This window comes from Cryptomeria japonica, chromosome 1 (genome assembly GCF_030272615.1).
Source record: "Cryptomeria japonica chromosome 1, Sugi_1.0, whole genome shotgun sequence".
In the NCBI taxonomy this organism is placed as follows: domain Eukaryota; kingdom Viridiplantae; phylum Streptophyta; class Pinopsida; order Cupressales; family Cupressaceae; genus Cryptomeria; species Cryptomeria japonica.
The window spans coordinates 73,752,363-73,764,149 of NC_081405.1; the positions used below are offsets into that span (position 1 = coordinate 73,752,363).

Here is an 11,787-nt window from a genome sequence, read left to right on the forward strand (position 1 = left end):
GATTTGTATTAGGCATCAGACCTGCAGTGATTTCATTTAGTAGTGTCAGTCATTTAATTGATAGGAAAACATCAAAATCAGAGGTAAGAACTGCATTTAAGACTAAAATCAGGTCTGATTAAAGGCAGAAAATCATAATTCATTCAAGTTAGGATGCATGCATAAGTTAGGACAGTCTTATGAAACATTCAATTAGAATCATTAGAATATAGGACTGGTTTAAATCAGTACTTCATCTTCATTTAAGGATTTGCAAGCTCAAAGTTATTAATTTTTATTACCTTGTCAAGACCCTAACTTGAGCATCTCTCATAGGTAAACGATGGCAGCGCCCAAGACAAGCGGATCATCCTCAAGGCAGGCCCTCATCAAAGAAGATCAGAAAAGCGATGACTTGGAGACCAAGATTACGTCTCGGTGGAGCAACATTGGAGATACAAATCTTGGGAACTTCAATGTAAAGAAGTTTCGTGAGGCACCATACATTGGCAAACCATCACCTATAGCCAAGAGGATAATAGAGAGCAGCATCATCAAGGCAGCTGGCTTCCCTCCTGCAGTTAGATGTCTTGAACTAATGATTGAATGCGCCAAGCACTATGATTCACATTCAAGGACAATTGTGGCCGAGGATGGAACCGCTCTTGCCTACCTATCAGAAAAGACCATAAGTGAAGCCTTCCATCTACTAGAACAGAGGGACATGATCTATAGAAATTTAGAAGGAGCCAAATCGATTTATGAAGATGATCCTAATGCATGCCTATCAATCATCAATAGGGATTGGTTGCAAAAGAGTAGACCCCATCTAAACAAGATACCTAATGGGCCACACTGAATTGACCTTCAAGAGGAGTTTAGGGATTTAATCACCTTGCTTGGTCGAGTTATAGGTGCTCCTCAAGCCTTTTGTTTTGAAAAATGGATGTTCTTTTTCATTCAAATAATTATTCAAGGGAAAGGAATGATTAATTGGGCAAGAATTATTAGTAATTGCCTAGATGTACAATTGAGAAGGTAGATTCCTACCAAGTCATTCCACATGAGCTCATATGTCATATATTCTCTAGCAAGGAGTTATGAATATGCGGGGCTACCACACAGAGGTAGAGTTGGAAGAGGGTCCGGAGAGATAAGGGTTTGTGATTCTTATGAAATATCGCACCACCCACCTAAACAACACTATAGAGCAATCAATGGTGCTTTCACAATGCACATCACTAGGACTCTACAAGGTGGGATCCATCAAAGATTGTCTCTGGAGGCACAAGAACTTGTCAAACAATATGGTGTGTGGTTTATTCAATTTCCCAAATTCACATATATAAGGATCCAAGGATGTCCTTCTCCTCCTTATATGTTGCCACGTTATCCCATAGACAGGATAGTATTTCTCGAAGTGGCAAGACAATTGTTAGCATGTACCAAGTCCTTGAGGTACAAACATGGAGTTGTCATCACTAATTCCATTTCACTTGGGAATTCAATAGAAGTTTGCCCTTCCCTTCAAATAGCTAAAAGTGTCGAGCCAGAGTTATCTCTCTATTTGTTTACACCATTTGCTTCTAGAGATAACTTTGATCCCTATGGTAATGTAGAAGAAATGGCTGGAAGGAAGCATAGACATGTGTCTCAAGTAGAAGATTTTTGGATGAACGCACAAGATGACTTCGAGATAAAGAAGATGATGCACTCATGGCTGCCTCTTGATATCATCAAGAAATGCAAAATCTATAGAGTGGCTGATCAAGCACAAGATAGTGGTCGATATATCCAATCTACCTATGAGAAGGAAGATAAAGAAATAAAGATTGATTGGGATAAAAAGGAAGTCACAGATATGAGGGAATTAATGAATCAAGTTTTAACTTGACACGAAGATGGGTAGATATTCAACATCAGAAACTGAAAGAGCAAGATGTGACAATGACATTCAATTTGGAGACAAGGACAGAAGAAGAAGAAAGGGCAAGTGTCAATGAAAACACCTCTCATTCCAAAGGATCAAAAAAGAAGAATGAACAAGGAAAGAAAGAAGCATCCAAGAAGAAGCAATAGACAAATTCCGATCAGTCTCCTACCGCTTTTTCTAGACACGAGAAAGAAAATCAAGGCAAAGACCAAAGAATAGATGAAGGCATGATCCATGAAGTAGATGAATCAATAGAGTCTACAATACAAAATGACAAGAATGATAGGCAAGGCAAAGGAAAAATGCCTCAAGAATTATCAAATCCAGCCCTTCATATCCAGATTTGTGATGATGAAGAACAAGGAGACGATAATGAAGTATCTTCCCCTCCCATGAATGAACTACTGCCCGAAGAAGTGCAAGTAAAAGAAGGAAAATCTTCTATCCCCGAATGGCTCAAAGAAAGACTCGCCAAAGAGGTAATAGAGGAAGAAGAAGAACAAACATTTGATTTAGGTCCACTCACTTCTGAGCAAGCCATGGATGAAGCAACCGACTCAGTGAAGGCGGTCAATGACAAACTAAAGGCCGAATTAGAGAAGAACAAAAGGTTAGAAAAGGAGGTGAATGCATGGAGGAACTATGTTCAACAATTTCAGCAACCATTGACACATCAAAGTCCAGCAGCCACACCACCTCCCTTGCTTCCCGTAGAGTCAGTTGATCATATGGAGAAAATGAGGAACTCAACACAACTTCTAGAGGCATGGATCAGCAATCCTTCACAATGGCTAATGAGTTTGTAAAAAATATGATGAAAATACTTGGTAGAGCCATTCGAGTTCTTGAGATAGTTCATAACCTCATGGTGACAGTTGATGCCTTCACTCATGCTAAGGACGTCACCATTCTAGTATTGCAAGCAATAAGGAAAGCACCTAGATAGATACCGGCACAAGAAGGGGTAATTAGAAAAGAATCAACTCCTAATCTGTTACAGTGGTCGACCTTGCTTCAAATGAAGAAACTCCTTTTTGAAGATGTGAGTAACAGATGTAGTCAAGTCGAAGATACCGTCCATCCTATTCATGACAAGATAATTGAGGTGATGTGCATCATTCTTGACAAAAGGGCACAAATTGAAACAGATGTGGACATTCATGAACTGGAGGGCAAGATAAAAGTTATTGTTTAGGGAGGTGGTGGACCGATCGCAGAAAAGCAGTTAGATCTTATGCATGCCACTATGTTCCTTATTTATAAGACAAGAACTTGACCATGGATGGGAGATAACACTTCTTGCAGCCTTCGATGAAGTAATCCACCTAGAAGAACGTATGAAGAATCTACCTGAGATTCCAATTTTTGAAGTTGAAAGTATGACGTCCAGATTCATTGAATATGCCAAGGAGGAGAAAGGAAACAAAATTTTAGAAGAAAGTTTGTTATGATTCCACTTGGTATTTCATTTCCCTATTGGAGGATGTTTCCTCGATTTCCATGTGCACATGTTGTCTTCTTATTGGTTGATTCATGATGATGATTATCTCGACAGGGTTTTCATTTGTATTAAACCCTAATTAGGGTTTAGGTGCCAAGATCTTGGCCCTTGATCTTCATTCGATCTCGGCCCTTCGTTGTATTCAGGAGTCCTATATAAGCTCCACTCATTTCATTTGAAAAGGTTAATAGTAATGTTAATAGCAATAGTGATAGCAATAGTAATAGACTAGAAGAGAATAGAAGAGAGAATAGTGGCTAGAGAAAGATTTGAAGAATTGTTGTTATCTGGCTATTGGATCAATAAAACATTGAAGTTATGGTGTTTTTGCTCAATCCTTGAAGATTATTGAATGGTTCTTTTGTCATCTCAAGTCAATCTTTTATGTTAGTTTTAGTGTTTAGATTAAATGATGGAATGTTGCATTTGATATTGTGAAACTCGTTATCCATACCACTAGCTTTCTTGTTGATTGTAAGCAAGCTTTGTGCGGTCAACTGGAACTCTTAAAAATTGTTTAAGTTTGATTATTGCTCGATCATCGATATGCATTCAATTAATGGTGTCTATGATTAGTAGTGATTTGAAAATCTTTGAACATCCTTAGAAGATTGCACTAGTTTTGGTGGAGTTGTTCATGTATGGCGATGCTATAACTCGTTGAGTTTCACTTGTGTCATTTCTTCATCCATTCATTTTAGAATAGCTTAGAATTCCTCTAAACCCTCATCTTTTGCCATTTTTTGATAATCATTTAGTAGTCTTAGGAGGAAATCCCATCGCATGCCATCTGCCAATCACTTCATGCACTCTTTTCGAACCATAAATGCCCCTTGATGAAACAGCAATCACAACGACCAACTAAACTTATCCACACGTAGTGATCCTACATATATGAACCTTGGAGTCTTCTTGGGTGATCCTTAAGCTAATCTTCAACATCCAAGAGATTTTGTTCAAGAGAGGATAAGATACCTATGGTATTTTATTCTGTGTTCGCATGTGCCTAAAAAACACAACAACAGAAAGCACAACTGATTGCAAACTTGCAGGGAGTCGTGAGGCAGTACATTTGAATCAAAAGGAGGTAATTTTACAATCTATAATTTCATGCCATATAATAGTATTTACACAAAATTCAACTAGTGTATACAAATAGGTGAATAATTTGTTAAATCAAATTTTCAATGTGCACATCACAAGGACCTTTCAATTTAAATACCCAAAATAAAAAATGTTTAATCTTTTTATTTTAGTGGGTCTTCCATCCAAAGTGATAGTATTTTACTTTTATGACAAGTGAATGGTCTATATTCCGAAGTTATATTTTAGCATGCTGTTCATACTTCATATCTTGTGTCTACTTTGTCATGGTTTAATTTCATCTATATTTAGATGCCAGCATTTCTGTCAATATTCTCAATGCATTGCCACAAACAGTTTAGTTTTGTGCCTTCTTATCTACATCGAATGTTAATCAAAATCTTGGCCATTGAGATTCTGAATGTTTATTTTGATATTATGCATATCTATCCAAAAATGTGTTTTGTGTCTATCTTCTACTTCTACTTTATATGAGTCAGTGCTTTGACTAAATTTGAAGGTTTGGTTTAATTAACAAAGCTTTTGAATGTAACTTGGTTTTGTATCTTGAATCTTTGAAAATGCATAATTCATTCTTATGACTCTGCGTGTTATGAGAAATGGTTTCTCTTCTATCAATTGATTGGATATTTATTTGAATGATATATTCTTTGAATTTCCTACTTGAAAGTTTTTTAGTGATAAAACACTTTTTGATGCAAACATGTTTATTGTAGTTGTTTTAGGTCTCACTAAGTTTTCAAGGGTTTCAAAGTTTGTTACAATAGTGCAGTCTCTATGATTAGACATTCTTTTGATATTAGTAATAATTTGGAATGTAGGGTTGTTAGTAGCATTTTACCATCCACTCACATCATACAAGACTAGAAGTTTACTCGCATATCATTCAGTGAAATAATTTATTGTTAACTTAGAAATAAATTTATCAACTTCATACAGAACTTACCAAAGAATCATTTACTAGCAAAGCTCATATGCTACACTGCATTTTGCTATTTGAGACAAACTTTTCATTTGAAGAATTCATGAGCTAAACTCTCTATTTTATTTTCTCTCTATATCTCTATGCTATGGAAAATGCTTTCGATTTTAGAAAACAAGTAGTTTGTCTCTTTTTTAATTTTTTACGCTTTTTTCAAATCTATTTTTTTCCCATTTGAATTCCCAATTTTTTCGAAAGATCTTGTACTTCTAGTTTGCCGATTTTTCCCCCAAAAGATTTTTTTGCTGCTAAGTTGAACCAACTTTTGACATTGCATAAGCTCTTGAAGCAGTGGCATCCACAAATGCTATTATACTTGTCCATAAAAACATGTGAGTAGCCTCAAATTTACTGACTTGATCAAAATGAATTAAACAGGCAAGTTATATGATCAACTGAAATCAAAGACATAAGCATGTATAATAATATATTAAATGGTTGAGAAAGCAACAAATGAACACTTGAAACTTAAAGCAAAAAATGAACCTGCAAAGAGCATCAGATAACAAGTTCAGAAGTTATAACAGCATCAACCAGCAAATGTTGCACAAGACAGAGAACTTGACAGCAAAAAACGGTGCACTGAGAAAAAAGAGCATATAATGTCTGTTCAATTTGTAGTTAAGAATGTTTCTAGTCATTAAGCAACTGCTAAACTTTTTTCTGAAAGGGCGGACACAAACTACAACAGCACAAGACAAAAAATCCATAAAGAAAGGAAAGAAACAACTCCCATAAGCATTGCACCATTTTATTTTACCATTACATACCAGTTCTTGACTCTACTTTTTGCTCCTCTCGTGCCTTTGGAATCTCCTTCTTTCCTTTTGGATGAAAATTTTCATAGCCTGCAGAACACAATAACATTAATGCAAAATAAAAGCACACAAAAATGCCTAGCAAGCATATTCACAGAAGTTTAGGAAAATTTCATCCTCTTGCATTGTATCCCTGTATTATACTCCGATTCCATAATGATACTAAAATAAACCTAAGTATGAGGGGGCAGTCAAGGGATCATTAGATTGTAATAAGAGCATCATTCTCACATATGCAGAAGGAATTGATTTCTCAACCAGCAACAAAGCTGAGTTTATTGCTCTCATCTGAAGGCTAAAAAATCCATATTCACATGAAGCTAAAGAATGAAGATATCAAGGACATATCTGCTTTAAGAAACAACCTAATGGCCATTGATTAGACAAATAACAATTGCAAATTGCAAGACCTTTTGGATGAAAACAAGATGGTTTGTACCAAAAGAAAGGAATACCACATAGCAATCCTTCACAATTGTAAGGCAATCCCTTCTCAGGAACCAGAAAGGGGAATCTCTGTAGCCATCAGAATACCACACATATGCACCTTTGATTCCACAATATTAAGTCTCTTGAAATTGAAGTACCTGGTCCCAAAACCCAGTCCTGTAAATAATTGCAACCACTGTATTACCCTTCACTGTTCAGTCAAACAATTGGAGAGGAGTGTCACTGGCATGCTCGATGCTCCTAATAAAAGCCCAATTTCATATTTAAAAGCAAGAAAAGTGCAACTAGCTTTTCAACTGTCTGAAGGAAGGAACCTCCTACCATCAATTACGATGGGCAGATTTGATAAAAGTTTGATGCATATTTTAGAGGAGAGAGAAACAAGACCAACAGGCAAATTGGATAATGGTTGTTGGTGTGCTAAGCGAAAAAAAGGGGAAAACAGCCAATAACAAAAAAAATCATTATCTAGAAACATGTTCTTCTTGGCCAGGATGATGATGAGGAAGTTAAAGAGACGTATCTGGCCATCCATCAAAATTTCATCCAAGTGATTTAAGGGAGCTCTGAGACTCAATCTTGTAAGAGGATTGGCAATATGTTTCTCATTAGCTCTATAATTGAATCTATCATGGTTCTGAAACTTGCAGGATACTAACATCCCTCAGTATTAAGGTAGTTGCAACAATCCAGAATAGCGTGTACTGTATTTAAAGGTTCTCACATCTGTGCAGAGTGAGAGAAGAAATTGACCATCTGTCTCAAATGGAATTTAGTTTAGCATCAACAAGCTCTTTATCTCTCCAAACTTTGAATTTACGCAATCACCTGACCCATGCAAATAGCTTTATCTCAATACTAATCTAACTGGAAAACATGTTTAAGAAAATTTATAATGTTTAAAAGAAAGCATTACTTCTTTTCCCTGAAGACTTGCTCGAGAAGAATCTGCGAAGAATGGGTCTTTGTTTTAGAAAAAATATATTTTCTATGGAGCTTTTGTAAAGCCCGCTGCTGTGGCATAAATTTCTTGTGTAGATCGAGCTAATAGCAGGAAGGGTATGATTGCACCGAGCAAAATTCAGCAAACCAATTTCCTGAGAAGTATTTTGCAATGAAGAGTGTTTTGTAACAAAGGTTTCAACATAGATGACTGATTCTTTCACAACTTGACCAGCCAGTCTAGTGTTCTCCACCAGTAACGACCTGCTCAGTGTATTAAATGCATATCCCTGCACAAGGAAAGTCAAATCCAAGAATAATAAGAATTAAAAAACAGCTGTAAATTAGAATACTGAAGCCTCATATAGGTTTTGACTAATTAAATCTCAAAAAAAGTAATTGACACTCAAAATCAAACAGGAATTAATGTATAAAAATACAATAATCCCTTCACTTGTTCAAAACCAAAAGTAAACAGCTCTTACAAGATCTTTATGTTTCAAACATGCAACAGAGCTGTCTAAATATCAATCACGAAATGTGTTCGCTGTTTCGATTAAAAAAGAGTTTTTTCTCCTTAAATAAATTTAACAATGCTACATTTTACAAATGTAAAGTATATTAGCAATATATCCCCACTCATCATGTTTGCACATATAAATGTATATACAAGTTTCTGATATGATAATTCATTGTATATTAATTTCAAAGGAGAGGAAGGCCCCTTAAATAGATAATTACAAGAGGATCTGTCCATAACAGCAATGATCAAGAATAGAAACACAAAAGTAACATTCTAAATAAGAACTAATTACGAAGAGGAAAGACCCTAAACTAACTAACTGAATGACCATTATAGAAACATTACAAGATAACTTTAATACCCTCCCTTAATGGTCATTCCACTAACTGCCCTACAAAGAACTTGACATAATCTGCAGGTAATTTGGCCACGAATACATAGAAGGCTGACTCCTCTTCAAAACGCTCTGCTGAGACCCTCCCTGGTTGGACTTTTGATCAGTCAACCGCTTTCTGCAGAACTTCTGTATATGACCAACATAACCATCATGCAATGTCTGGATGAGGAGAAGACGAAGAAATATTTTCATCCTACCCACTAGAGTAAGATAGACAATACCAGAAGGGACCACGAAGCATCAACAGCATTGTGGTACACCAAGAATTGTTCAGAAACAGCAGGCCTCAGTTAGAGTCAGTGCAGCTTCTTTCTTTACAAATTTCGTTCAAAAATTACTGTGCCTACACTAATTTTCCCTAATGAAATAAGGCGTGCTGTGGTTTATCCTTAAACATGATCTAAACGTTGATTTCAACAAAGATCAGCCAGTATAGGCTAAATTTCACTTTTCAAATAAAGCATACCATAAATGCATCTCTCATAGTTATCAATGTGCTACCTGAACGCTTATTCTGTTGAAAAATTACTCTGACTGCGCTAAATTTTACTCTTCGTGGAAAACATGCTACTACTCTTCCCACAAAGATGTTTATGTGCTAAAACATAATAAAACATTACTTTCAAAAAAATTAACCTGAGAGATTCCATTTTAAAAAGAACCAAAAGACGACAGAATAACCTAGAAAAATTTTGTGCAATGTTAACGATACTGGCATCAAAATAAAAGAATGTTTAAACTACTGGTTTGCCAAAGAGCCTACACTAATAAAATAAAACCCTATGTTTTAGGCGAAAATAATGGACAATTTTTAGGGCTTTTTTTTTCAGTTTCCTGAGCTAAATATGCGTAAAAGGTATAGAAATATAGAACAGAAAAATTTAGAATTTAATCGCATACCAGTCGTCGCCATGACTGTGAGTTAAATAAAGCGGACGATTGCTTACGAGAAAACATTATTCAGATTGATCAATCAATCGATTTCCCTTCGATCTTACTTCTTTCAATAAACAGAGCATCACCTGAGTAGTTTGAGAGGACAATTTGAGATGTCAAATACTTGCGTAACAAGAAAAGAATTATTGCAGGTCTTCGCCACCAAATTTGATAGTATTGATGTTATCTGTAATCATTACCAGGACTTAGTCACGGCCCATAGTTATTGGCAATCCGATGGGTGGGCGTTGAACAGTACTTTCTTCCCTCTTTTTAAAAATGTTTATGAGTTTCCCAATTTTTCCCATCTTATCTTATTTTAAATCTACAGTGAAGTAACTTTTAAAATATTTATTTAATCAATCAAATATTCTTATAAACTTCATATTCAAGAATAAAGTGCTTGTCCAATTTAACTTATATCAATTTTTTTAATTTAATTTATAGATTAAATAATTTTGTCTTGGGATATAAACACTTTGGATGGGTGTTATTTCACCTATGTATGATTGATAGTCATTCATTTTTGTTATTTTAGATTTTTTATTATAAATCTCGGTTAATATGGTTGTCATTTGCAACAGCCTCTCTTCTCTAGAGAGTAATCAAGGAGTCAACTTCCAAGATATCAATATATTGTATCAAAATATTCTTGTAAGCAAACATTCCATAATTTAGTACCATTTTATTTCCACTAAATCCAAAATGTAAAAATGGCATGTTTTATCTACCCAATCTTCTTTGGGTATTGGCCACATTCTAGTTTGTGAGTGAGTCCTAGCTAAGCTATCAACATTTTCACTTTTTTTATTTTATTTTCTCTCTATAAATGTTTGAAGATTGTGATCATGTGGGATTGAATTTTCTAACATAATGTTTTCTCTTTCATCTAATCTACTTTGTCCACAACACTTTTCCCTTTTTTTTCTATTTGCGGGTTCCAGATCCAATGGCAGAGAGCAAATTAAGACATACAATTCTAGATTTTGAATAGGTGAAAATTCTTGGCCTAAGGAGCATCACTCTAATGACCGACATTTTTTTGCCAAAAATTCGGGAGAACGATCTAAAGGGCATCCTAGTCCAAAATCTAAACCTTAAAGCTAATAAAGACAACCCCAGGTCTAGGGTGCCTCACTCCATAGATCAACACTTTTAGGCCCATAATTTAGTGAGAGGTTCCTTCTTGCATCTCATTTCCAAATTTGAGCTCATACTTTGTATTTCAGTTCTGTATATTTCTATTTATGCAAATTCTTATCAAATTCCTAGTATTTTACCTAGTTTTTGCATCATTTCTTGTCTTCATCATATTCAATCATATCAATCTCAAAAGAGAACAATCAACCACAATGCATAGCTCTCCTGAGGAACTAAAGTTGGGCCTAATTGGTTGTTCTCCAATGAATTTGAGATTGATTGTAAACGATTCATAGTTTGCATGTTTAGACTACTGAACACTAAAATCCCTCATTTTCATTTTGGTGACCCGACATAGCTTGCATAATTCCCAATTTGAATGTTCAGATGCAAGTTTAATTGCATAAAACTTTTAAATTTATAGACATTAATTGTTGAAATTCATCTTTTATGTGCTTTAATCATCTTTTCTTTAGCTCATATTGCTTAAATAGGTGGTTAAATGATCATTTTAATACTATATTGCATTGTTTAATCCCTTGTATCATTGCTATAATCGCATATCATTTGTTAATTGCTTGCATTTTTATTCGCAATTGTATAAAAGGCATTGAGAGCACAAATCAATTCGTTTTCCTTATCCTCTAGCCTTCCTTCTTTATTTCATAGGAGAAATTGTGTTTTGTTGGATCTTGTGCTCATGTATGAGTTTCATAACCCATTATTCTAAATCCAATATCCCTATGATAAAAATTTATAGACCCATGACTTGCTAAGGTTTAAACACTAAAAGTGTTGAGCCTGAGTTGGGTATTGAATTATTCCCACCAAGGAGCTTGGGTAAATCCTCTTCTCTTAATCTAGCACCTACCTTGCCTAACATTGTTCAGAATTCTTCCGTCCATTCTTCTCATGATGAGGATGACTCTTCAACACAAATTTCTAATAAACAATTGGGGAATATGTGCAAGCGATTAGAAGATCTTCAACAATTTATGATTCAAGAGAAATTAGCTAGAGAGGCAATCCCCTTGATTGAAGGTTTAAGGAAGTTGAGTCACAATAATTAACATGGTATGGGC

The 11,787-nt window shown here is 35.2% G+C and overlaps 1 protein-coding gene across 1 annotated transcript in view; it reads right to left on the minus strand.

Annotated features, from left to right (window-relative positions):
• LOC131041877 (ATP-dependent zinc metalloprotease FTSH 3, mitochondrial) overlaps window positions 1-9,895 on the minus strand; it is an 83,597-nt gene extending 73,702 nt beyond the window's left edge. The window contains exons 1-4 of the mRNA XM_057975102.2: window positions 9,766-9,895; window positions 9,530-9,651; window positions 7,684-7,999; window positions 6,270-6,347 (exon numbers count right to left, since the gene is read on the minus strand). Coding sequence (XP_057831085.2) covers window positions 6,270-6,347; window positions 7,684-7,999; window positions 9,530-9,586 — 451 coding nt within the window. The 5' untranslated portion in view covers window positions 9,587-9,651; window positions 9,766-9,895. The remainder of the gene's footprint in view (window positions 1-6,269; window positions 6,348-7,683; window positions 8,000-9,529; window positions 9,652-9,765) is intronic.
• Between the last annotated feature and the right edge of the window lie 1,892 nt (window positions 9,896-11,787).